Here is a 27586-nt window from a genome sequence, read left to right as displayed (position 1 = left end):
GTTTGTGTTCTTTCCATAATTTGCTATTGTGGATAATGCTACTATAAACATTGAGGTGACTGTACCCATTCAAATCAGTATTTTTGTACCCTTTGTAGTAGTGCAATTACTGGATTATAGGGTAGTTCTATTCTTAACTGTTTGAGGAAGCTCCACACTGTTTTCCATAGTGGCTGCACCGCCATCAGTGTAAGAGGGTCCCTCTTCCTCCGCATCGTCGCCAATACCTGTTGTTTGCTGTGTTGTTAATAATAACCATTCTGGCAAGTGTGAGGTGGTATCTCATTGTGGTTTTGATCTGTGTTTCCATGATGATGAGTGATGTTGAGCATCTTTTCCTGTGTCTGTTGGCCAGCTGGATGTCTTCTTTGGAAAAGTGTCTGTTCATGTTTTCTGCCCATTTCTTCATTCGATTATTATTTATTTATTTTTTTGGATGTTTAGTTTGATCAGTTCTTTACAGAGTTTGGATACTAACCCTTTATCAGATATGTTGTTTGCAAATATCTTCCCCCATTCCATAGGCTGCCTTTTGGTTTTGTTGATAGTTTCCTTGACTGTGCAGAAGGTTTTATCGTGATGAGGTCCCAATAGTTCATTTTTGCTTTTGCTTCCCTTGCCTCTGGCAATGTGTCTATTAAGAAGTTGCTCCGGCCAAGGTCAAAAAGTTGGCTGCCTGTATTCTCCTCCAGGATTTTGATGATTTCCTGCATCATACTTAGGTCTTTCATCTATTTTGAATTTATGTCTGCATGTAGTATAAGAAAGCGGTCCATTTTCATTCTTCTGCATGCTGCTGTCCAGTTTTCCAAATACCATTTGTTGAAGAGACTTTTTTCCATTAGATATTCTTTCTTGCTTTGCTGAAGTTTAGTTGACCATATGGTAGTGGGTCCATTTCTGGATTTCCTATCCTGTTCCATTGATCTATGTGTCTGTGTTTGTGCAGGTACCATACTGTCTTATGACTATAGCTTTTTAGCATAGCTTGAGGTCCTGATCAGCAGTCAAACATTTACCGAGTGTGTGTCTTAAGTACAAGTCAATCAGAGGGAACCCACAACTCTCCCCTTCTCTGTCTGATGCTGGATAACAAGTTTTTCCACACAGATTTTTAGTGAATCTTTAGTAATATAAACAGAAGAAAATATATATGTTCAATTTAAAAATAAGCCCACCAACCAACTTAAGAAATAGAGTATTATGAACACCTTTGAAATTCCTTTCAAGAAATACCTTTCCTAACACCATCCCATTCCTTGCAACTCAACTTGGTTGGTAACCAACCTTCTGCCTTTCCACTTATGCTTTCTCTTCCTTTTCTTCACAGTTTTATAATTCCAACATAATATACTGTTTTATCTGTTTATAGACTTTATATAAGTGAAATTATATTGAATGTATTCTCCCATGACTTATTTTAACCCACCTTATGTTTTTGTATCCTTCCATGTAAATTTGTATATCTGTAGCACATTCACGTTCAATTTTAAATTGTATCTCATTATACAAAATAAGAGTTTACTTTTTCTAACAGCAATGTTTTTGATGGACATTTGAGTTGTTTCCACTTTTTTTTTGCTGTTACATACAATGTCCCTATGTACATTTTTATACACTTCTTCTGACCCAAACGTGCAAGTATTTTTTTAGCAAATCTTTCTAGCATCGGAATTGCCAGGGCAGAAGGTACAGACATGTTCAACTTTATTAGGTAACAGCCAGCATCAGTGTCTACAGCACGCCCCTTAGGTTGCCAGAACTCACCTTGCCTGAACATAAGGAGAGCTGAGATTTGTGAAAATTAATCAATGTCTGAAGGATGTAGGGATATAAATATGCCAGCTTCCAGCCGCTGTTTCAGACAGCTTTGAGATGTGACTTGTTTCAAGAGCATCCCTGAGGGGTCTGAGCCAAAGGAGGGTTCGTGGAATTGGGCTGGAGACTGGACATCGGCTTCACTTCTTCATCTCATCCCCCATACCCTTGCTAGTTTTCTCTGGGAACACTTCCATTTTCACGTGAATACTCAGCAGTAGTACATTTCACACTGTAAGTGATTGGTCCTTGATTGTTGATTTGTGGGGTCAGATGTCATTATGAAAAACACAATGTGAAGTCAGAACTAAGAAGAGAGCCAGAGAATTAGCTTAGGGTTAGCAAAATGTCAATATATGGAATTGAATTGTTTCTAATATTGCCAGCATAGTTGGCATTCTAAAAATTATCAATTATATTCTAATACCCCACTAAGCTATATAATGTAAGAACTTGCTTGATCATGCAGATGTATTTAATCATTAACGTTCAGACTTTAGGGAAAATAGTTATATTCATATACATACATCATATCTGTGATTAGCATTTTTTTCTTCAAATTTTTCATTGAAAACTCCTCAAAGGCAATGGGTGTCCTTGATTTCTACTTTCTCTGACTGCTCTGTCTGTAGCATATAAAACTGTAGGTCACATTCAGAGATGCTGATTTTAGAGCAGAGCTTGATGAATATATACGGCATCGCATAACTAATATAGTAAAAAAGCATATATTATTAAATTTTTTTAAATAGATATTTTCAAGATATTTCAATTAATTATTCTTTTCAAACATATATTTGATTTCATCTTTTTTGGGTCATTTTTTGCTTTATGCATTTGCTTTATGAAATGATGTTGTGATACACTCTAGCTGCTATTTTAAGTGTTATTTATGTATTTTTTTCTGGATGATTAACTGACACAGTACATTACGTTACCTATGGCATATTACAGCAGTTCTGGGGCATCCCAAATAAGTACGCAGCTTTTCTTTGTGGGAAAACATTAAGTTAGGTAGACTTCAGTTTTAATCTTGGCTCCAGCATCCATGACCGGGGCCCCTTGAGAAAATGATTTAATCTATGTGACTATCAGTTTCCACCTTCGCAAAATTATATCTACCCCATGACTATTAATACTTTAATCTCCATTTTGGGACTTTAAATCATGACTGATGTCTTCTAGGATCGTGCTATTTACGACACAGATACTTTTCAACTGAGAAATAATTGCATGATTTTTATTTTTAATGAGGTGCATTATCCTTGCTAAAGAATGCATTCCCTCATAATTATTAAATAACGTCCTCCTGTCACCTTCTAATCATCAATCCCCTTAAATTTAATAGAAATTATGCACATGCAATGATTTGGACAAACTTTCGACTGTAATACTAACCAGAAGGTTACCTATAATGTCCCGATATGTGAATGCAATGTCCTCTTTACGTAAGCACGGGGCTTAGGCTATGCTAGAGTGATCAATCCAGATCCATGCTATTAGGGCTACGCCCATGAAATAGGCTACTTGAAAGGCACTTAATCTAGTCTTCCCTGGGAGAGTATCAGTCTCTCCAACATCAGTCTGGTTCCACAAGAAGGATTTGGCTTCAACCGTCCAACACAGAGTTTCCTGGCTCCTTACTCCTGCCAGCAGCAGCAGCAATTGCCTCTGGGGCTGGATGAAAGAATTGTTCCAGCTTAACAGACCCCAAAACAATCTCAAGAAACATCAGGCAGTTTATAACATGTCCTGGAAAAGAAAGGAAGCGTCTAGCGCCATTTCTTCTTCACGAGTGAACAGAACTCCTTACCATAAAGTAGCTCCTCTCCAGCTCCAAAGAGTTGTAACCCGCAGACTACCTAGTCTTCCTTAGCTCCAAAGTGTGCTCCCTGATACCTCTCTCTCATGCAACTGAAATCCAACCCTGGGCCAGAGGCTGCACGTGGCCACTGGCCCCCACGGCTGCCCCAAGGCTGGTGGTAGTACTGGCTCCTGCATCTCAGACACCCAGGAAGAACCCCTGAACACTGTACATTTCTGGAGGCCCGCCAACATTGAAGAACAGACACCTCATCTTTATCTCCGACATCATTGCTTTTCCTGATAAAAATGCCATTGCTCTGTAGGTTGATCTGAAGCACTGAGCACTCTCCCCAGCCCCACAGTTATTACAATTCTATCGTCTTCCAGCCACCATCTGGCTTCGACTGAATTCAGACTCGCCCCCTAAGATTAAAGTCGCAGCACGTGGTTATGCACTACCAATCCCCAGTCACCATTCACTTAGACCTGAACTTGACAAGTATGCCAAGCTTGTATTGGCATACTCAAGACAAGTATTGAGTATGGCAATTGAGCACTTGACATGTGGCCAACGAGACTACCACCTGTGTGAGAGAATGAAGAAGATTTTTTACTTTAATTAATTTGAATATTTATTTATTTAACTGAATGTTAGTTAGTTAATGGACGGCGCAATATTGGTTTCCAGAATGGACTTCAGTAACTAATCACTTACCTACAACACCCAGTGCGCTAGATGGGTGATTGCTACTGGGGGGGGGGGGCGTGTTGTGAATTTAAATGTATGTTTCAAAACTGTTATCCAGTTCAGTTGTTGGAGGGCATTTTAAGTATTTTGGGAACAACTCAGGTGTGAGTCTAGCTTCTCAAGTTTCTATAAACACTCAATCACAGATTGCATATTTCCGAGGAAAATTTAGGGTCGAAATCAAGATGTGCTGTAAGTATAAAATACAGACCATGCCTTAAAAACTTAGTATGAAAAAGAAAAAGAGGAAATTAACAACGTTTATACTGATTACATAGTGAAAGGAGAGTATTTTGATATGTTACGTTAAATAGAACTGATCATAAAATATACCTCACCCATTTATTTTTACTTTTAAAAAATGCTACTAGATCATTCAACACTACGTACGTGGCTCTCTTTATTATTTTATTGGACAGCACTGCCATAGACTATAATGTGGATGATTCCCTTTAGAATCAGACGGTGTGCAACCCACAAAAACACACTTGTTGACACTCTCAGTGTCAGTGATTCCTCTGCAGCACTTACGACTGTCTAACAGCAGCTCAATATCCTTCATCTCTTATGGCTCTGGAATGCCATTTTTCCCATTTTCTGGAAATGCTCTGAAGTGAAACAGTAACAACACCACATTCTTGTGCATTGAAGCTAATGTCATTAGGTTCTCCTACTTTCTAACACTTGTTGCTGTGATCTACAGCAATTCTCCCATTTCTTGAACACATTAGAATGTGATTCCATTTTCCCGTTGAACCCAAGACCCGTCTTCATGGTGTCCATGCTGATACCTATCCAAAATAATAGTCTCATGTGTATTTGACTCCCTCATCTTCAATGACCTATCACACACTGGTGATCTCCCTCTATGGCCACACCCTGGACCTAGTCATTACCCAGATGTCTGATATCCTTGAAGTTTTCCATGGCAATATCCGATGATCTGGTGATAACCACCTGTTCTCCTAGTTCTTCCATGCCCTGGGCACATATGTGGTCTGTGGTGCTTAGATAAGGCTTCTTGGTACTTCTCCATGTGCTCTAGGTATGGGTAATCTCAAGGAATACTATCTGAACATGTTTAAATATGCTAAACTTCCTGTAATATATATCCAGCAGAACTCCAATCTAACTCTGTTTTCTCTCTTCTCTTCCCACGTGAAGCACTGCTAGAGAAAATTACGGTTTTATACTGTTGCCTCTAGAAGTCACGAAGCTGATGATCTTCGACAACAACTGCGTCCTTAAGCATGTCCATCAGGATTTCAGCAGTTTGGTTCTCGAGTCCTCTTCATTGCTTTGTCTAACCTTCCCCACTCCCCCCACACCCCCCCTAAAAAAATTCTATAAGCCCCTCATCTACCTACAGCTTAGTTTCCCTTAAACCTTACTGAGAAATCTAAAGTCATAAAGTATGATTGTCTTTGAATTCTTTTCTCTTATCTACAAACTCCTATTGTATCTACCTATACTAATTCTCACCTCTTTTCATCCAGTATCAGAAGATGAATCTATCCTCTTATGCCTGTTTAAGTTTAACCCCTGTACCTGTACTTTCAATGAATGACACTAATACAGATAATAATGGAAAAATATTCATTTCATGAGAGCTAACCTTATGGTAGGTACAGTGGTAAGCAAATTACAAAGTGACCTCATTTACACCTTACAAAAAAGATACTAGGTAGACACTAGTATATCCGTTTTATGTACGAAGAAATTGAGTTGAAAGATGTTTAGTGACTTTACCAAAATTACAGAGCTAATCAGAAATATGAACGAGTTTTAACTCAAGTTTGAATTAATCTAAAGGCAGGGGTCCTGAACACAGTACCATAGCAGCTTACAGGAGACCCTGAGGACCCCTGAAACATTACTCCAAAAGTCATGGAGTTTCTTGACTGTATTTTCAACTAACTTTCCCCTTTCTATAGACTTTCTTCTCTACACTTGATCTTACCCAAAAGGCCAAGAAGTGATGGGCTCCTTTTTCTCTAAAATATTCTTAGATCTCTCTCCTTAAAGAATAAAACACATCTTGGCTATATCCCATCTCTTGATTTAGCTAAATTTTCATCTTTCCTTTTTTAAAAAAAATGTTTATTTACTTTTAAGAGAGGGAGACAGAGCATGAGTAGGGGAGGGGCAGACAGAGACGGAGACACCGCTTCCGAAGCAGGATCCAGGCTCTGAGCTGTCAGCACGGAGCCCGATGTGGGGCTCAAACCCACAAACCACGAGATCACCGCCTGAACTGAAGTCGGACGCTTAACCGACTGAGCCACCCACATGCTCCTTCTTCCTTCCTTTCATCAAAACATCCTGAAAATGTACTCTACACGTGCTGTCTCCACTTTTCGTTTACATTTTTTTAAATGTTTATTCATTTTTGAGAGAGCATGAGCGGGGCAGGGGCACAGAGAGAGGGAGACACAGAATCGGAAGCAGGCTCCAGGCTCTGAGCTGTCAGCACAGAGCCCGACATGAGGCTCAAACTCATGGACCATGAGATCATGACCCGAGCCGAAGTCAGATGCTTAACCGACTGGGCCACCCAGGCACCCCTCCACTTTACCTTTCATTCATTCTTCTACACACCAACTTTGGATGCCTCCTGCAAAATTCTACTGAAACCACTCTTGTAAAGTACACGAGTGACCACCATACTGACAAACCTACGTTTTCTAGCCTTTCTACAGGACCTCTCTGCGGCATACGACTTTTTGATTCGCACGATCAAAAAGATACCGCACGTTTCTTGGTTCGCTTGTTTCTCCGTGACCTCCAAATTTCTTTGAAGCCTTGCTCCCCTCCACCTCTTAAAGGTTCATCTTTCTCAGCATTTTGTGTCCAGTTCTTCCTGTTCCTTTGCTACCTAACTCTGAAATATTTCAACCCCTACTAATTTGTTCAGAGAGCATGTGCACGCTACCGCCTCTTAAATTTGCTTATCACACATTTCTATTTTGAATTTTTGCTCAGTATGTGCACATCTGAATCTTTAAATCTTTCCCTCTGTCTGCCTCACCACCTATATTTCCGGTTTCACTGAGGGGCACAACCCTCTGATTCATCAAAGATAGAAACTGGGGGATCCTTTATTCTTGCTTCTTTCTATCTTTTTGGTACCTCACATCTTCAACTACCTTTTCCTTATTGCTTTTCCCTCTATAAACATTTTAAGAATTTATCACTTCCCTCTTTTTAGAATTGTAAGCAGAGCCTAGGCCTTAGGTTGTAAAAAGCCCATGGAGAAAAAAAGATGGAGGGCAAGTGTCATTGGGTGAGTCAGTGAATGAGTGGGGAATTTTTTATGAGATCATCAGGAAAGGCTCCCACAAGGTGGTGTCATTTGAGTGCGAGCTTGAAGGAAATAATGTGCTAGTACTGCGGGAAGAATTTCATGCCAAGGGTGTGGGAAGTGTAAGAAATAGCAAGGAGGCCTGTGTAGCTTGAGAGGAGGAAAGGACATCAGTATATGAGGTCAGAGAAATACTGGGTGCAGGCAGGTAAATGAGGCAAGACTAAGGACTACGGTGGCTTTTCATCTACATGAGACAGAAATCTACTGGGGAAGTTTTGAATAGAAAAATAAAATATTATTTCTTTATTTGCAAATGATCACTTGTGCTGTTGTGCTGACAACTGAGTGGGGCAGGAAGAGAGGCAGTAACAGAATCAGGAAACAGAGGCAGCTGGGTGGCTCAGGTGGTTGAGCAACCGACTACTGCTCAGGTCATGATCTCATAGTTTGTGAGTTTGAGTCCCACCTTGGGCCCTCTGTTGTCAGCATAGAGACTGCACTGGATCCTCTGTCCTCTTTTCTCTCTGCCCCTCCCCAGCCCATGCACATGCGCTCTCTCTCTCTCTCTCTCTCAAAAATAAATAAACATTTAAAAAACAAACAAACGACAGAATCAGGAAATAGAACTGAAGGTGGAGGAAAAGCAGGTGATAAGGTTGGGCTGGTTTGAAATCAGGGGTTTTGTCTTGCTCCCTAGTGTGACCGTCCCAATGCTCGGAATCCATCAGGATCCATCTGAATCCATATTTCTCAGCATATGCTGACTCTCAGTTTAAACTCTCACAAAACCAAACGACCAGCTAATCCTCCTTTAACAAACACCGTCTTTGACTTTGATACCTTAGAGTATGCTGCACTCTTTCGATGAGATTCCAGAAAATAAATTTTACAGAATAAAATTGTACCTCTTTCAAAACATATCCTTGAACCCTCCTCAGCAAATTAGCTCAATTGTTCCCTATGATACCATAATAACCTTCATATTTATATGATTTCACAGCAACATGGTGGTGTAATTCTTGGACAATTATGTTCACGTTATTTTTTCTAATCCAGTTCTTTTTTTTAAATTTCTAACATTTATTCATTTTTGAGAGTGAGAGAGACAGAGCGTGAGTGGGGGAGGGGCAGAGGGAGTGGGAGGCACAGAATCTGAAGCAGCCTCCAGGCTCTGAGCTATCAGCACAGAGCCTGATGTAGGGCGCGAACTCACGGACTGCGAGATCATACCCTGAGCTGAAGTTGGACGCTCAACTGACTGAGCCACACAGGCACCCAATCTTTAGTTGTGACCTATTTAGTGGAAGCTCATTATTTTATATAAAACTAAAACAAGTTGATATTTAGTAAATATTTGAGTGAGGGAAGATACAGGGAAGAAGAGAAGTGAGGGAGAAAGAAGAAAGGAAGGAGAAAAGGAAGGGAGGATTTTTGTCCATCCCACTGGTCACTCAAAGGATTAACATGGAGAAACTCTTCAGTAATCATCTCCATTAAGACAAGGGCCTACGCTCTTCTAATTCATGTCCAGATGCCCCTGGAGTCTTCTCCAAATTTGGAGCTGGGACACTCACCAATGTGCTTTAGACACACAGTGCCCCTCCTCATAATTATGACCTGATCTCAGAGTCCTTAAAAAGTTATCTTGTCAACATTTCTGAGGTTTAGGTCCCACCTGCAAATGAATCTTCAGTGCTGATTTGTCTTCATTCAGCTCAGTACATGTCTATTGAATGACTGGGCTCTCACGTTCCCTGTAACCTCAACACCATTTCACATCTTACTTGGACACTCAGTCTTATCTGTTAAGCCTTTCCAGGTCTGGACCTGTGTTACTGGCCATTAGAACTAGTTGTGGGGGCCACGGCTAAAAAGATACATGTTGTTATTTTCATCCATTTTACCACTGTAATAGAATTGGTGCTAGTCAATTTACCCAGATTGGTTCTTTGAAAAGGCGTAGCCAAATGTACTAGGTTAGCCTTGTTTTGTTGGAGGCATTTTTGCCTACAATTTGAAATTTAGATGTACATGCAACAGACAGGGTGCATATATATACACACAAGAATATATATTATATTCTTTTACATCCTTCTTTAGACACAAGATATCTTAGCTTAAGAAAGAAAGAAAGAAAGAAAGAAAGAAAGAAAGAAAGAAAGAAAAAGGTTGCTAATGTTCTCTCCCAGCCTGAATAACTCAGAGTTACATAAGTGTTTATGAATAATGAATATCTAATTGAGGTGCCTAAAGTATGAATAACTACTATTCCACACTGCAGTGAGATGTAGAATTCTCATTTGACAACAGGATTTTTATTTCCTCATTTCTGCCTTCTGCCGTTCCCACTGTTGAGTGCGAAACTAGCACAGATAACACTTGAGAGCATCTGAAGGGATGAATCGCACTTTTTGCCTGTACCAGCTAAGCCATGCAAACAAAGAACAAAAAAATGGCAGGGGGAGATCCCCATGAGTTGAGAACAAAGTGAACCTTAAATCTTGACTAATCCAATACACAGAAATGGAATCACAGGGTTTTAGATTTTAGTCTCGGCGAGAAATCTATTTGAATTTAAATTGTTGGTGTTCCAGAAGCTGATTAACATGTCTCAGGCTTTTGACAAGACATCCTCCCTTGGTATCTCTTCTTGGTCAATCCTTGCCGTGCCATTGTTGAACTGCTAAGGAGAACTGATGCTTGCCAAATGTAGGTCATATCAGTAGGAAGAAACGTTTCAAAGATCTTACAGAAAAATGAAGGTGGATTTGCACCGGAAGGCCAATATTTATTCTGTCGGTTATATTCACTGACTGGTACGCCTTGTCTGCTTGGAGAACTCCTCTCCAGCATTGCAGAAAGCACAGAAGGGACTGGTTGGCATCTCTGGGCCTGGCTACCCATACTTCTCCTAATGCTGAACCATAGAAAGTTGGATTATGGCCTAAGGGAACCAAAGCCTGCCTCCAGATCCCTGTAGAGAAATTCCTGACTGACCTAATCATGCAGGTAAAGCAGTACCTTTGCTAAAATTGCACTATTTCGACATATCCAAGAAGCATTACTAAAACCGAGCCATCTAAGTGTTCCCCCCCCACCAGACCGAAGGTCACTGAATGTCGAGGTTAAGCTGCTTGTAGGTTGCACAGCCTCTCTGATGCCCAGTGAACGCTAGTCCTTTGGCCAGGAACCAATAAACACCGTTTGTTGTTCAAAACACCACCGTGTGGTTCAAATTTCTCTTTTAACTGTGAAAAATCAAATACAACAGTTTGAATTGAAAACAGAAGGCATTTCTTGCTCTTCTGGCATTTTCCTTAGAAAATTATTTTCCATCATAAATGATTAAGTCTTGAATAACATGTAGAGAAGATAGAAGTGATAACTTTGAAATAATCGGTCAAATAGTTTTTGTTTTACTTATTCTGCTGTGAGAAGATTGGCGGCGGGGTGGAGGGGGGGGGACAAGGAAATTGAATCAATTCCCTCTGTAGTCTCTACAGATTGCCAGGAAGTACCGTCCTTCTAACTAAACAGTAACAGAATGAAAGGCACAATCTAACAATGCTGAATCCTTCACTGGAAGGAATGGAGGGAACGATTCAGTGATGGATAAGGATCATAAAGTGGGATATTGTTATTATTAATGCCAGATTATTCTCATCCAATTTCAAAGATCCAGTTTATGGCATATCTAGCAGATCTCAGATCTCTGGCATTTTCTATTTTGTGGTTGTGTTTTATTTCTGTTATTCATTTCCTTTCACTTTGTACTGACTTACTGCTTTTTCTTCATGTGTGTTGTGAATATTGAGAGTGTTAGTGACTTAAAAAAATATTGCTTCTGTCAGTTCCTAGCATATTGGTGCCGCACATCAGTAGTTTTCTTTCATTTCAATTCTTTCCTGCTGTTCTCACATATATAATATTTCAAGTGCAATTACATCTTTTTTGCCTACCACCTCGTATTATACAAATTCAGAAACAACACTGAAGGAGCCCAGGGTTTGGCTACCCTTTCAGTGTTAAAAAAATGTGTCTTTTAAAATATGTTAATGCAAATATTTAAAAGAACATCTTTATTTCTCTTTGATTATTTAAAGCAAAGATAACAAGCATGCAAAGACATCGCAAAGTCGGTATGTACTTCTCAGAAATAAAATAGAGAACTGTGTCTGTGTGTGTTCTAAGATACCAGTGGGCAAACTTCAGCTGTGCCCTGTAACCAACTCAGATATTATTCCAACTCTTCCTAAAGAAAAACTCACAGAGGCAGGGAAGATGTGTGGAGAATAGAACAGTGAGTGACTGGAAGTCAGAAGAGATTGTTTCGAATCCTTAAGTCTGCTTTTTGTTAGCGGTGGTCCTGGGCAGAAGTCTAACCTTCCTTGCGCTGAAGTTTTCTTACCCATAAAACTGAGTTTACTCTAATTTCTTTCCCAGGGTGTTCGTAGGGATCAGATGAGATGATGTGCACCTGCCCCTGCCGGCATATCTTTCGATGTCTGTGAGTATCCACTCTGTGCGAGGCACCAGGCTAGATGTTGGGGATATACAGAGGCACGAGACACGGGGCTCGCGTTCCACCCATACCCAGCCTCCAGCCGTCAGACAACTACGTCTACGACACAATACCATATGCTATGTTCTGAGATAGAAAAAAAAAAAATACACCTTGAGAAATGGAGAGAGAGAGATAGCCCGTCCAGCCATCAGTGATAACGTGTTGGAAAGGGGATACCTGAACTCACTCCTGAAGGACCAGCAACGTAAACATGTTGAAGCCGTGTACGTAGAACAATTTCCATAATGAAAATCTGGAGGCCAATGGGAAGTGCTTATCATTCAATACCCTTTGAACTTAGGTGGGAAAGACCGGGGCGTGGGCAGGCAAGGGTGACAGCCACTGGTTTTCTGGGCCTCCCTGGGACTCCTTTGGTGTGAATCGGCAGCCCTTCCGTGATAAGGAAACGATCATCACTTTTGCCGTGTCTAAATCCTCCTCTGGTTGGTACTATTTCAAAGCTCAGGTTAATCATCTTCCTTCAGGGAATTCCACTCGGCCCTTCGGGAGTGCCCGGTCTCATCAACATGTAAGAAGAGGAAGCTCTCGAAATCACTCCTGGATGTCGAACATCACAGAAGCATTCCAACCACAGAAGCACGTGGTGTCAGCTTGCACTCTCTTTAGAACACTCAGGGAGGAAGAGAAGGGAAGCGAACGAGAGTTTTCATCACCTTCACGGTGGAGCCTGTAAGGCTTAGCTGGCCTTCTAGGTATCATGTGAAGGCAAAACAAACAAAAAACTCACTTTAATAATCCATTAAGATACATATGTGCCGTAGGACTAGGGAAATTCATAGGACATGCGAAATTATACATTATTTGTACATAGGCTCAGACAGAGACCTTCTAACGTGAAATCATTCACCCTGGTGCCAGAACAGTCTTCCGACTGCAGATGTCTGGTGACAGGGAGGCAACAGATTCAACGCAGACAAGAATTCTCCAACTGAAATGAATAGCACTGCCCACCGATTTTAGAGTGGAAAACAGATCCAAAGGAACAACATTCTAGGAGCCACGAAGCAAGGAACCAAAGGAAAACAAAAACATACGTGAATCCCTGGCCTCGCCAAGAAAACAAAAACAGCTACGAAAAAGCAAAATAAAAGTGACCTTTGGGTGAAAACCCGAGGAGTCAAGCTCTCTACATTTTGAGTTTACATTTTAATGTGAGGGAGGCGAGAACAATAAAAGCAGACTGTCTTAAATGTCACGGTTTACTGTCAGCAGTATTCATGTCAAACATATATCTTGGTTTTAAAGCAAGGAAGAGTAAACAATGTTGATTGCTCATTTGCAGGATACAGGAAAGGCAGTATGCTAACAAAGGCCGCACTGCTTTGAATTGTTATTAGTGGCAATATTTTTGGAATTAGTTTTGGAAGGCCTGAGTATAAAAGAGAGGAGATTCTAAATTTTTTTTTTTTAGTCTTCTCAAAGAAAAATGTGTGAAAAAGTCATTAATTTGCTAAAGGTGTTAAAGACAAGGTTCTAATTCATTCTAATAAGTATGACCTGACCAGGTTGCTAAGAGAGCCATTACTAAATTAAATCCTCCCAGTAGCCTTGGAAATAATTTGGCCTGGTTTTTTTTTGTTCTTTGTTTTGTTTTTTCCCCTCTTATTGAGTGAAATAATGGGTAGGAGGCAAACAAGCAAAAAGCATAGAACTTTCTCTTTTTGCACAAGAGTAAGGTAGTCTCCCCAGCCCATGGGGGGGGGCTTTTAGTCACCCACAGTCAACCGTGGTCCAGAAGCAGATGCCCTCTTTTTGACATATCATCAGAAGGCCATTACCAGCCTAACATGACGTTCCCATGCCTACGACATTGACCTCACTGCACCCCATCACACGGGCATGTTCTCATCTCCCATCATCACAAGAAGCTATTGGGGAGAGAGACAGACCACATTCACATGAATTTTATTGTAGTATATTGTTACAATCATTCTATTTTATCATTAGTTATTGTTGTTAATCTCTAACTGTGCCTAGTTGATAAATTAAACTTTATCGCAGGTATGCACGTATGGAGAAAAAATGTAGTCTGTATAGAGTTCAGTACTTAATCTGTTTTCCGGCATCCACTGGGGTTCTTGGAACATATTCCCCCCAGATAAAGGTGGGGGGGGGCTACTGTAGATACTGAAGGATGATGGAGAGCCACTTATCTGTTATAGAGGAGATGTGATTATGGGATTCGAAGTGTATTTTTCACATGGGTGGTGTTTTGTGTCCTACCCTTGTTGAATGAATGGACCCTGGGTAGCACCCCTCACTGGGCAGTGCCCTTCATGTGGACTGTGGACCCGCCCTGCTCATTCCTGGCCTTTGCTCTCTCTCTCCATTTACACCCTGCAACTGACACACAGGATATAGTCCTCATGAGCCATATACAGGCAGGTACCAAATAGCAAGGGTTTCGATGTTGAGCACAAAGTGAAATTACAAAGCATACGTTCCAAAAACATAGTATAAGTACCTGAATTGATTATTCACTATTTCCCACTCTTTTAGACAATCGGCTATTAATATCGTGATAAAGGAGAGTGTTAGAGAATGAATATCCCAAAGCCGTTTCAAAGATGATAGCCGTGGTTACTGTAATAGCACTATGTATCCCACCTCATGATTTTCTCAGGGGCCCATTTTTGAGATATTTGCTACAAACATTTCTTGCAAAATAGCAGCTTTCTAAAAATAATTAAATAAAAAAAAATCTTCATTTCAAATGCTCCAAATCTAAAAGCTCCCTTTCTCCAATTAATTCTAGAAAACTCACCATCCATGATGTTATCATCAAAGAGCCCTTAAAAGTAGTGTTTTTAGGGGCGCCTGGGTGGCTCAGTCGGTTAAGCATCTGACTCTTGGTTTGGGCTCAGGTCATGACCTCGCAGTTCGTGATTTTGAGCCCCACATGGGGCTTTGCACTGACAATGTGGAGCCTACTTGGGATTCTCTCTCTCCCCTCCCTCTCTCTCCCGCTACACCAGGCACGCTCTCTCTCTCTCAAAATAAATAAATACACTTTTAAAAAAATTAATATTTTTACAAAGACAGTAGTAAACCCATGGGACACATCTGTACTTCTAAGTATATTAAACAAACCCTGTTTAAAACCCATGATGTTTGGGGCGCCTGGGTGGCTCAGTGGGTTAAGCGGCCGACTTCGGCTCAGGTCACGATCTCGCGGTCCGTGAGTTCGAGCCCCGCGTCGGGCTCTGTGCTGACAGCTCGGAGCCTGGAGCCTGCTTCAGATTCTGTGTCTCCCTCTCTCTGCCCCTCCCCCGTTCATGCTCTGTCTCTCTCGGTCTCAAAAATAAATAAACGTTAAAAAAAAAATTAAAAAAAAAATAAAACCCATGATGTTTACAGTGTTTGGTTCAATTTTATAAAAGCATCTCCCACGGTGAAAGTGCACTCTCCTGGACCTAAAGATGCTGCATGATGAAGAGGGTGTCTGATCTTCCCAGAGAGGACCACAGAACATAGTGTTTGCCCAGTAGATTTTATTGGGGAGATGTGTGTATGTGTGGGTGTTCATAGCACATATTAATATCACACACCTTGGGAAACCATTCTATGGGAAGTGCTACAAAACCTACCATAGATTTCTACGGGGAACACAAAGAAGGTATTATAATTCCAACGCTATAAAATTTGATGTCACAGCAGACACAAAGTAATATTATTTGCAAATTAAAAAGGCATGTCTAAGCAAATTTATGAGTTAGTCCCTGGTGACTATGCTTTCAACATTCTATCATTTTTAACAAGTGTCAATGATACAAATGCATCATGTAATGCACACTGAATTTTTTAAAGCTCCCACTAAAGCCAATATTTTGATTTACATTTGAGAATTCAAGTAAAAAGAATAAATTAAAACTTACAATGTTAGTTAGATGTCAACTCTCACGCAATTGGAAAAGTGAATACAAAACCTACTGCTGACTTTAGACAAAATCATTTTAAATATATTTAAATTTTTTTTAATGTTTATTTATTGTTTTCAGAGACAGAGACAGAGACAGAGCATGAGCAGGGGAGGGGCAGAGAGAGAGGGAGACACAGAATGTGAAGCAGGCTCCAGGCTCTGAGCCCTCAGCACGGAGGGCTCGAACCCACGCACCATGAGATCACGACCTGAGCCCAAGTCGGATGCTTAACCGACTGAGCCACCCAGGCTCCCCTGAAATATATTTTTAAAAAATAGTCAGAATTTGGAGAGCTGAGGGGAAAAATATTTTTATTCTTCCTAATGTCCAGAACAATTAGTGTTGGCTTCACTGAGGATCATAAATTTACTACATAAGTATTATATTGGACTCTATCAGATCTAATTCAAATGACATGATGACAATCAGAACAAAATAACACTCAGCAGTCATTGGCATAAACCCTTTCATTTGAAATAAAAGGAGTTTAAGGAGAAAAGAGTCGGGGCACATTTAAGGTAACATAGGTAGCAGTCTGATTATGCAAAGCTTATTTAAATTATTTAAAATGTTATTTTATTAATTTATGAATTATTATGATTTTTGTCTTATATGATGATAGGGGAAATACACACACACACACACACACACACACACACACACGGGTAAATATGCAACCTCTAGTGATCACTTTTTAGGGAGGTGTTGCTTTGGTAATGACAAGACTAAATTACTCACTTGCCCTGAAATATTAATATCTGTTAAGTGTTGCTTTGGGGACTTGAGGGTAACTGGCGGGAAAGAGGCTAATATTTAATTGCAACACAGCCTGTGTACATTATTTCACTGAATCTTCACAATGGCTCTGCTAAATTGTACGGTCGATTCCATTTTAAAATATAAAGAGGGGGCTCGTACCTGCAAGACTGCCCGGGCATAATTATTAAAAGAACTCTAGCACTGTCAAAGTTCCTGGTTTGGATGAGAGATTATATAGTAAACACAGAAATCAGGAAACTGAGATGCAGAGAGATTAATAACTGACTAATATGTTCATCCTTGGTTGATTCTGTATTGGAATCGAGTTATGCATGAATATAAGTCATTCTCTTCTCATTGCTCAGCACTGCATCAGAGCCGGCAAAGTCAGCAGGTGTTTTCAGGAGAGTAATTCAAAGATGAAGAAGCATGGCCAGCCCAAATAGGAATGTCAAATATTCTAAAATGCTACATTAGAAAACCACCCCTCTGGATTTCTCTGCTCCCAAGGATCTGCTCTTAAAGGCAAATTCTCTTAGAAGAAGTAATACTTCAACTGATGAATTCATACTAAAGTAACAACGAATGCTCGTTGAGAGGGAAACAGAGCAGGTGAAGAGAAACAGGAAGTGATAGGGGCCGGAGAAGCGGAATGGAATCTGTCAACATGGATGGAAGTTCAACAGTTGGGAACTCCAGTCTATTTCATAACGTAAGTCTTGATGTTATAGTCCAAGGGAAGAACTTCCTAGTAAGGTTAAGAATGGGGGCGCCTGCGGGCTCAGTCGGTTGAGCATCCTACTCTTGGTTTCAGCTCAGGTCTTGATTCCAGGGTCGTAGGATTGAGCCTCCACGCTTATTAGCACAGAGCCTACTTATGATTCTTTCTCTCATTCCCCTGCCCCTTTCCCCCACTCACACACACTCTCTCTCTCTCCAAAAAACAAAAAGAAAAGAAAAAAAAAATACTACGGGATCTGGCAAACACTGGCTGCCAGTAGGGGGCAATATGGAGCAGGAATGGGTCAGGGACTGGAGAGAGCCGAAGGGCCCCAGTGGGAGGAGTTACCAGCAGGAAGAGGGACAATGTCTTCAGGGAAGCATTGCGACTGCTTTCCCAACTCGTAGGGTATAGGCTACAGTTTAATCAGGTCACGGTGTAACTGGTTGTGACAGATGCTTTTACTATTTAAAGCAGAAAAGGGAAGAAAAGAAAGCAGAGGGAGGGGAAGTATTTTACAAATGTGACTAAGCGACAGGAGAATTGAGGGTGCAAGAGAGGGGAGCAAATTTGTTTTCCGGGAGAGGCCAGAAAGGCCTCTGAAGAGCAGAGTGAGGTAGGGTTATTTGCTGAGCCACTCAGGAGCCCGAAAGAAGCATTCCAACATGTTTAAGCTCGGAAGCGCCGGTGGAAAATAGTTCAGAATGATGCTAATCACTAAAGCTCCCTCTTGGCCAACAGGAGGCAGGAAAGGATAAAGGCAATGATTTGACCAAGCCAAGCTATCAAGGCACCGAGGCAATTATTTACTTCACTGGTGTCTTTCAAGGGAAGGTAAAAGCTGTAGTTCTTTTTAAGGTACACGCGTGGACATTCAGAGCTCTGTTCCGGCAGTCTTTCCAGATGTCTGTTATACACATATTCCTCCCAGAAGTGATTATCAATTATGTGGCTTACAAATGCAATCTGTTCTCCCTGCTGGAAGGAATAGAGGCAACACATCCTCAAAACACCACCATCAACCCCACACCTCTCTGCCCTTTGGGTTAATGGAGAAGATGACAGTTTCCTAAAATGGCAGGAATGACCCAGGAAGCAAGTGTGAAAAAGGTCTCAGAAGAGCAACAAGTATGGAAGGACCTTTAAGGAAAAGTAAACGGGAGGAGGTGAAAAGAAAGAAAAGAATTCAAGGTCCACATCACTCAAGAAACTCCCAGGCTCCATGACGGGGTTGCTCTGGTTGCAGAAGCACAGATCAAACGTGGCTTAAAACCTGCCGCTCTTCTTCAGTTCTGTCTTGGGGCCAACTCCAATGCAGTGCCAATATGGCTTCACCTGGCAAAACCGAGCATGGCGGTCTCTCATCTGCGGCCAGTGGAGGAAGAAGAGGGCCATGTGGCAGAATGGCTGTCCCCTGGGGACAGGAGAAAGAGGACGATCTCTACAAAAGGCGGGTGGACTGAAAAGTCCTAAGTCCGGCAGAAGAGATGATGGGCGTCTCTAACCTAACATTCTATCTAACAAGCTTGTTGTGAAGGTCAAGGGACATTTAGAATATTTTATAATCTGTAAAATACTAAATATGTATTATAAACGTGAGGTAGTGTTTACTTTATATGAGACTGTCCGGATTTAATATCTCTGCTAACTTTTGGAAAGGTGAACCCACCTAACTGCTATTGACTTGGAATGACACAGATTGGGACACCGCCAGTGAATTAGGAGTAGGGAGATACGTCCAGAACACAGATCACAGCAGGTCAGTGTTTTCCTAAAACGAATGAAACCAAAGATCTTAAAGCAGTAGTGGGCTCCAAAAGACATGATAGAATTATGTGTGGATTTTCCATGTAAGCATTCGTTTCCCCTCAGTTTTGTCATAAACTGACCCTGACATCAAGGTGGCAGCAAATGGATGTATTGTGAGGACGCAAAACGTAAACTCCGTTTTATAAATGTGTGCCAATCTGTTATCTGAACGTATATTCACATTATAATCTGATTTTCTATGGATTCCAAAACTCAATCTCTCCAAAATATATTTGAGGAATACATTTAAATAAATGATAAAACATGAAGCAATATGTTCAATTTTCTTTTTCTTTCTTTCTTTCTTTTTTTTTTTTTTTAGAGAGAGAGGGAGGGGCAGAGGGACAGATAGAATCCCAGGCAGGCTCCACACTCAGCACAGAGCCTGAAGCAGGGCTCTACCCCAAGACCCTGAGGTCAGATCAGGTCCTGAGCCAAAATCGAAAGTCAGACCTTCAACCAATAGAGCCACCCGGGTGCCCCTGAGGCAATGTTAATCAACATAATGCTGAATTTGTTCTTTTCTGTATTTTATAATTAGTGAGTTATATTATTTTATCCTTCCGTCAGTATATGATCTTCTTGCTTTCATGGGCTTATATGGTGTATGTGTCAGATGATTCTTGCCAATAGTGAAATAAAAAATATATCTTCAGCAAATATACAAATATATATATTTATAGATATATAAATACATATTTATATGAATGTAAACAAAAAAGACATACATAAATATAAATGTATAAATATAAATATATATATATATATATATATATAAACTCTCTGCTTCCTTTACCCATCTTTTTTTTTTTTTTTTTTAAATTTTTTTTTTTCCAACGTTTTTTATTTATTTTTGGGACAGAGAGAGACAGAGCATGAACGGGGGAGGGGCAGAGAGAGAGAGGGAGACACAGAATCGGAAACAGGCTCCAGGCTCCGAGCCGTCAGCCCAGAGCCCGACGCGGGGCTCGAACTCACGGACCGCGAGATCGTGACCCGGCTGAAGTCGGACGCTTAACCGACTTCGCCACCCAGGCGCCCCCCTTTACCCATCTTTAAGACATGTAACATTTTGCTGCACTAACCAAAAATCTATTTTTAAAATCAACACGAACTATTAGCCATTTATACCTTAGTATGAATTTCAGTCAACATGGCTCTTCTCTCAAGAGCATTCACACATGAACTTTATAAGGGAATACAAAGTCTGTTTATTGTGAAAATAACCGCATGTAGATTTCTTTTTTTTTCCTTTTTGCTTTTCTTTTTTTTTCTTTTTTTTTTTTTTATTGTAGAGGAAATAATCCCCCTCTCTGATGCTTGCTACCTTGCTTCATACATTGGTCATCAACTAGGGTTAAGGCACATGGGTGTCTTATGTGTACATTCAGAGGCAGAGCAGCCCATGAGGAGTGGAGATATTATCAGTTGTGTGATGGTCCTAAACAGGTAGATAGTATGGGATGGAGCAGGGGAATTCTATGCAACCATACGCAGTATGCCACCGATAAACAAAAGAGGTCTTTGGGACCCAAAAGGTAAGTAACTAAAACCCCAGAATAACAAATATTGATACAATGGGCCAGATGCAAGTGTAAATCTATAACTAAAGCACGGACGATGCTTTCTCCCAGCCAACGACTACATCACGACTTCATCTCAATGCACAACAATATAGCAACAGTCAGAGAGAAGTTGCTAGTCAAACAACTTAGGAAGGCATAAATTTTCTTTATAGTCCTTTGCTTTTCAAATAACTTTCTTTTTGGAAATACATTGTATCTATAAATCTATCTACATAAATACATAGGTAGAGACACTGACATTCTATGAACTAGACAAACCTATTATAGAGAAAACAAAAGCATTCTTCGAATCCCACCCTCCAGGTTAAAAAAATCAGGTCGGGGCGCCTGGGTGGCTCAGTCGGTTAAGCGGCGGACTTCGGCTCAGGTCACGATCTCGCGGTCCGTGAGTTCGAGCCCCGCGTCGGGCTCTGTGCTGACAGCTCAGAGCCTGAAGCCTGCTTCAGATTCTGTGTCTCCCTCTCTCTGACCCTCCCCCGTTCATGCTCTGTGTCTCTCGGTCTCAAAAATAAATAGACGTTAAAAAAAATTTAAAAAAATCAGGTCAACATTTTAGAAGTTTAATCTCAGATACCTCATTCTCATATATGAGTGTATAAATAGATAAGTAGCTCTAAGTAATTCAAAGTAGCATCCTGTACTATTTTAAGACAAATAAAAAAGGCTTCAATATAGCTACTTGAATGAGGACAAAAACACCGAAAGACTATTGATGTTTCTTGGTAGGAGACAGAGTCCTAAAAAAATCCAAGATGGAAAAAATTGGCAATTTTTAAAAATTTGCATTTAAAGCTACAGTATCTGGTGGCTTCCAGTTCTGAAAGGTTAGGGAGGAAAGGCATACGTCTGTTTAGTTCCCAGAATTTGGTATTTTACATTCTTGTAAAATTTATACAAATTTATATTAATTCTATAAAACTTATACTTTGTTCCACAACCTTAGTTCCTAAACTGTTTAGTTATGGTCTATCTTTAAGTGGATTCACTGCTCAGCACTAGGCATTTGGCCATGGTTTTTTTATTATTTTTATTTCATGCATCTTATTGTTGGTTATATTGTATTATTTGCATTTCCAAAGAGGTTATATGCTTGAGATGACCTGACTTGCCCAGATTCTCTGGGTATAAAATCCATCAGTCCTATTCTCCCACAACCCTTTCTGAGGAAATATTTTGTGACTTTCTCTCATTCAAGTTGATCTCCCAATGTCAGGATACTTCCTTTAGGGAATATTGCATCCTCTTGACATCCAGGAATGTATGTGATATTTCTTTTCTCTTGTAGATTTTGCCCCAAATTTACTAGCCTGCATCACAATTATTATTTGGGTATGGCCAGTTTCTGGACTCATGATTTTATACATACATACATATATACTGTATATACATGTATATGTATATATATACTGTTCTATATATATTGTTTTATACATATATATATATTGTTTTTCTTGTTTATCTTTTAGTGACTTATGGAAAAGGAATGAATTAAGTCTCATTGCGTGACATCTGTAAGCAAAATTTTTGATGAATTATAGTAACTTACTAACTCTCATGACCATTACCTGACAAAAATCATATTATAAAAGGAGCAGTTACATAAATGCAGAGAATAGACTGGTGGTTCCCAGGGGCGGGGGGCAGGGGCGGTGAATGAAAAGGGTGAAGAAGGTCAAAAGGTATCAATTTCTAGTCATAAAATAAGTAAGTCAAGTTAACTATAGTTAGAAATACTGTGCAACATATTTCTAAGTTGCTAAGAGTAGATCTCAAGAGTCCTCATCATGGGGAAAAAAAGTAACTATACATGGCGAGAGATGTTAACTAGACTTGTTGCAGTGATCAATTTACAATATATACAGGTATAAAATCATTATACTGTACACCCAAAACTAATATGTTCGATGTTAATTACACCACAATTAAAAAATAAATAAAACCAACAATCTGGTCACTGCAAACAAAAGCAGCTAATTAATACTACTTTTCAAAACAGTATACATTTTAAAATTTGTATTCCTCCACTTGTGCTGGCATATCTCTGACTTTTACCAAGTCTTTTTACTAATCCAGGACTCTTCATACACCTGTGAAGTTCTGTATATATTATTCTACTTTTTTTCTTACTTATTTTATTCTCCATTTTGGTCTTTCTGAATCTCTCTGATATCTCTTTCTCTCTTTTCTGATGTCCCTCTTTTTCTTCCTTCCCTTTCTTTTTTACTTCTCCTTTTGGGTTTTCCCCTATTCTCTTTTTTTTTTTTTTCACCTTTGCTTCTTTATGTTATTTTTTTCCTCCCTATTTCCTTCCCTCCCTCCCTTACCTTCTTCTTTCTATTTTTACTCACTTTGTTTTATTCAATTGAGTGTGAAATGAGTTTAGTATTTCCTGTTTTAGTGAATAAAAATTATGGCCCTTGTGGGATGATTCACATTTATCCAAGAAAAGTTTTTCTTTCCTTTTTTTTTTTTTCTTTCCTTTTTAAGTTGTCATTGATTGTTATTCATATCAGTCTTCCTTTGAAGCAAGAGATTTTTAAGTTGCTGTTCTCAATCATCTTTTATTCTCTCTGGATTGCTGCCTACTTTGAAATTACCATTTACTAATTAATAGTATTACTTTAAAATCCCAAACTCAAATTTTAGTTGCAATTGTGTAACTATTTTTCATGTGGCTTTAATAACAAAATTAAATTCTGGGCACTGGGGGCAGAAAGTACCAAGGGTAATTTTTTATCCTATATTTTCAACAGATACTATTTATATATTACTAAAAATAGAAATAAAAATAGTGAATATAGTATTCTTTGATTCATCGTATACATATTTGAAATCAATTCATTTTATTTTATTATTTCTTAATGTTTATTAAAAAATATTTTTAATGTTTATTTTTGAAGGAGAGAGAGACAGAGCATGGGCAGGGGAGGGGCAGAGAGAGAGGGAGACACAGAATCTGAAATGGGCTCCAGGCTCCGAGCTATCAGCACACCGTCCGACGGCAGGGCTCCAACTCATGAGTCACGAGATCATGACCTGAGCCGAATTCGGACACACTTAACTGACGGAGCCCTCAGGTACCCAGAAATCAATTACCTTTAACTTTGGTCTAAATGATTTTCCAATGAACGAGAACTTCCTTAACTCATAATTTGTACATCATCTGGAATCCAGCATCACGTACAACTCTAAAAATTCTTCCTCCTTTATTTACCACCTCTTGCTTTCAGCCCGAATTTTCCTCTATCACTCCCTGGCAGTGACTACAAAAGAGGTTTATAGTAGCTATGAGTTAACAGAAGTGGACAGAATGAAAGAGGTATCTGCTAATAGCCATTGCGCAATAAAATAGACGTCGGAAATGCAGTTTTAAATATGACGCGTTCTTTCTCCTTGCACGTATTGACGAAGGAGATGAAATGTGCCTTACCTCCTCGCTTGTTGATCTTGGCATAGCCGGGAGAATAGCTCCCAGATGTGGAGGACGAGCTGCTGAAAGCCCCATGGGGGAGTCCGGACACGAGTGGTTCGTCGCATTTTTCTGAAAAGAAGAGAAAAGAACAGAGAGATGAAATATCTTTCGACGACGACGCGTGTGTTTTAGTCAAAATAGTGGTTGAATACAATACAAACATAAAAATCTGTGCAACCACATTTAGCAAGTGGTCAGAAGGTAGACAGCTCAACTGTGGTCATTTGAACACCCGAGTTTTAAGAGTTGGACCTATGACAAAATGCTTTATGCGGAAGGGCCCCAGGGCAGACCTGCCGTCTAGGAATCACGAGGAAAGGTGGTGATGCTGATTTAACAAGCTTTGGGAAGGCTGACAGCCTCTGGAAATCTTTAGGGATTTATTCGTTATAGGGATAGAAGATTAGAAACATTGATTGCAAACACAGAGACTGAACGAGGGAAGGCCAGGAGACATCCTATCACAGCTGAAAGGCTGAGAAATAGGTGTCACCCTGAAAAGTAATGCCATCTGGAAAACTAACCAGTTCCCATCATTCTAGACCAGTCAACTGCTTTGCAACCAATCGACCCCTCATTTCCTTTCTTCACTTGGCTTCAGTGGCCCTTAAGCTTTCGTTTTTCCTCCTTCCCCACTACTGCTTGCTTTCTGATTCCTTTCATGGATCGCTCTCATTTTCCTCATGCCTCAACGTTAAAGTGCCCAGGACTCAGTTCTTGGATCTCCTCTCATTCTGCACCTGCTCTCCAGGAGACTGCATCAGGGGCCGCGCGTTCTCATTCTGGAATACCCCAAATCCTACCCCCTCATATCACCTGGTCCAAGCAGCCACCAGTGATCACTGTTGTGAAGGACTGGACAGTCTTCCTGCCTCCTCCCTTGCTTTTCTATAGTCCTGCACCCAGCTGCCTGAGGGACATTTGCACACGTAAGTGGCCAAGTGGCTGCTAGGCTCACGACATCCCCTGGCTTCTGCTCTCAATCTCTCAGAATAAAGTCTGAAGCCCCCAGTGGCCCACAGCAGCCACAAGACTGGCCACATCTCTCTCTGGCATTCTTGTCCATTGCTGTCTACCACCAGAGCCCCCTTCCTCTTATTGCAACATCAGGCCAGCTCCTGCTGTGGCCTTTGCAATTATTCTTCCAGCTACCATGAGGCTCTTCCCTCTGGTCTCTCTGCTCACAACGTCACCTTTCACCGCTGCAGACAGACTTCCGTAGTCCACCCAGCTAACGAGCATGATGCGACCATCACTCTCCTTACCTACTCCTTGCTTTCTGCTCCTTCATAGCTCTCAGAGCCACCACACATGTATGTTTTTACTCATTTAATTGCTTGGTTTCCTTTCTCTCCCACTAGACTGGAAGCTGTGTGGGAATCAAGTTTTTGATAGTTTGCCTAATGCTTACTCTCCAGTAATGTGAACCATACCTGGCTCCTGGTACACACTCTAAAAACATTTGTAGGATGAATGAGTGAGCGAACGAATGACAAGAAGAGCCACCTAAACCTGAGAACCACAGGGTCCCAAAACACACTGCTGACTTACAAGATGGCGCAACACCTCATCGTCAAGAGAGGTGTGTTTTTTACACATGCTCAGTTGTCTGTTGAATAAGACAGAGAGTTACACTACATATTCTAGAATGCTTGCTACCTCAGATCTTTATAAACAGAAGAAAACTTCAGCAACAGAAGGAATGAACTCGTTTTCTTGAAAAGTCACTCAAGTGGAGGGAAGTCCCAGTGATGCTGGAGAAATGAGTGATGATTCATTATCTCACCACTCAAGTGTGTACAAATCCGAAGTTAAAAATGAACATCTCCACCCTCGTAAAATATAGTTAGATTTCTTATTTTCCTTTGTTATGCTGCAAGTGCCTCTGGGAAATATGGCATATGCATATGAATATATTCCCCCAGGAAGCTAAATGTAAAACAATGAAAAAATGAACATCAAATTTATTTATATTTTTTATTATTTTATTATTTTATTTTATTTGAGAGAGACAGCGTGTGTGTATGCACATGCATGAGCGGGGGAGGGGCAGAGGGTGAGACAGTGTTAAACAGGCTCCACACTCAGCCACATGGGGGCTGGATCCCATGACTGACCCTGGGATTATGACCTGAACCAAAATCAAGAGTCGGGACACTCAACTGATTGAGCCACCCAGGCGCCCCATAAAATTTATTTAAGGTTTCAGTTCACAAAGTGAAAATCTACAGTGAAGGATTTTGTATTAAATAAAAAAAATTCTGCTATTCAGTTTAGTTGCCAGGGAGCACAAATACAAAACCTTGATTTCGAATCTGCTGACTCTTTTGAGTCTAACTTTTTATGATCTTGGGACAAAAGTTTTGCATTTATCTGGAGTCATCATTACTCCGAAATTTTCCCTTCTATTAGGAATGTGCTAACGTTCATTCATGTCTGTCTCATTCATTCAAACGTGCACCCAGCGCCTATGCTGGGCCAGGGGCAGCAAATGCGGTCGCAGATAATATTGACTAACATGCCTGTCACGGAATTTATGTTTTAGTGGAAACCAAAAACTAACTAAAACAAAAATGAAAAAACAGGTAAAAGCATAAAAGGTTATCGTATGAGATGGTGACGAATACTCTGGACACACTAAATATGGAAGAAGGGGCAGGTAGTTGGGGGGTAGGGTAGAGGTTGAGAGCGGCTGTTTTTCACTGCTTTGTCAAGGAAAGTCTCTTTGATTAGGTGACATCTGAGTAGTCATCTGAAGGAAATGAGGTGAACTCTTAGAAATCAATAAAACCACGCGGGGAGAAACGTTTTCCAGTCTAAACCTGCTCGATAGGGCAAGCTTATACCCGATAACGAGCGATGCATTTTCCAAAAGGGAACATCCAATGCATAGAGTTGCGTTGAAAGTAATTAAAATGAAGTTAATGAATAATTGATTAAATGATCCATTAGCTAGTTGCAATTTAGAATTTAAATATAGCATTTATAAAACCTGAACATAGTGTATCCTTATTACATTTAAATATTTCTCACTTCCACCACAAATCGATCATCTTCG

General features: G+C 40.3%; 1 protein-coding gene across 1 annotated transcript in view; it reads right to left on the bottom strand.

The window, feature by feature from the left end:
* The window catches only part of CNTNAP2 (contactin associated protein 2), a 1963583-nt gene that overhangs the window by 1346923 nt on the left and 589074 nt on the right, over positions 1–27586 (bottom strand). The window contains exon 2 of the mRNA XM_049643059.1: positions 24487–24597. Coding sequence (XP_049499016.1) covers positions 24487–24597 — 111 coding nt within the window. The remainder of the gene's footprint in view (positions 1–24486; positions 24598–27586) is intronic.

This window comes from Panthera uncia, chromosome A2, assembly GCF_023721935.1.
Source record: "Panthera uncia isolate 11264 chromosome A2, Puncia_PCG_1.0, whole genome shotgun sequence".
NCBI lineage: Eukaryota > Metazoa > Chordata > Mammalia > Carnivora > Felidae > Panthera > Panthera uncia.
Note: the sequence above shows the minus strand (reverse complement) of the source record. Positions and strands in the feature narration are given on the sequence as shown.